The 1087-nt window shown below is 39.6% G+C and overlaps 1 protein-coding gene across 1 annotated transcript; it reads right to left on the bottom strand.

Annotated features, from left to right (window-relative positions):
• Positions 1 to 519: 519 nt before the first annotated feature.
• On the bottom strand, positions 520 to 745 carry SARC_14675 (hypothetical protein; the record flags this gene model as incomplete). Its single annotated transcript, XM_014291192.1, has 1 exon — positions 520 to 745. A coding segment is annotated over one exon (226 nt), but the record flags the coding sequence as incomplete, so codon positions are not given.
• Positions 746 to 1087: the final 342 nt, after the last annotated feature.

Genomic DNA, 1087 nt, shown 5'->3' with positions numbered 1-1087 from the left:
GTGTCACGCGTAAATATAGGGAGGGTGCCGTTCATATTTCGGCGTACAAATTGCGAGCGACTGCATGCTTCACAACATTGTATACAAACAATTCGAAGTCAAAGTTAAAAAGGACACTCAACCGGATATACATGTAAGATGATCTGGCTCCATGCCCTTGTGGAAGAGCGTCTTCGAAATGAGGTTCAGGTGAGTGCCAGAACAGAGTTTACGCATACCTGTGCTAGTATTTAGAGTCTCGACTAAATACCTAGAAGCAATAAAACATATGAATATTAAAATTTTACACTGACAATTTCACATGTGTTTGCACAAACTTATCTGTTGTCTACCCCAATGTACAATATTTACTGAATAGTAGCTGAAGGTCTTCCCATGAACAAACACCCGCCAACATGCGCGATGGTAGGTAGTCAATGACCATAGTACAATGTGTATGTAATCAAACAGATGACCCATCAGTATACCTCCAAGCCCATGCGCATACATACCCCTACACATACTATCATATGCACTTACCTCTTTGCCCACCCCACTGGCCTATACTGTACGTAACAATCGCCGAAGGTTTCCACGCGAACAAGCTCCCGCCAAAATGCCCGATGGTATTGGTCAGTGCCGGGGAAGCAGAGTGATTGTACTCAGGACATACCATCACAAAGCCCTGGGACGCCTCGATCTGCTTAGCCAGCTCTTCCACTTTGGCGGGAGCGGAACCCTGTATATATATTGATAGGATAAACATGTTTTTCTTTTTACCTAAGTTTAGGTGCGATCCCATCATTACGGGAAGCGACTTTCAAAGCACACCCATTGCAGAAACACCATATGGAAATCATTCCCAGATGATATTTAACCTGTGTCGAAGTATATCCCTGAATAGTAAAATTGACGATTTTCTTTTCGAATCTACATCAACATTTTCCTAATGCATTTTGTGAAACTCACATCCATTTAAAAAATATTCAGTGAAACTGAATCTAGATCTATGTATTTCCAAATCCAATACATATATGTACAGTTATAAATTTAGTTATATATATACATATATATATATATATATATATATATATGTACAGACTAATAA

The sequence above is a fragment of the Sphaeroforma arctica genome, assembly GCF_001186125.1.
Source record: "Sphaeroforma arctica JP610 unplaced genomic scaffold supercont1.4943, whole genome shotgun sequence".
In the NCBI taxonomy this organism is placed as follows: domain Eukaryota; class Ichthyosporea; order Ichthyophonida; genus Sphaeroforma; species Sphaeroforma arctica.
Note: the sequence above shows the minus strand (reverse complement) of the source record. Positions and strands in the feature narration are given on the sequence as shown.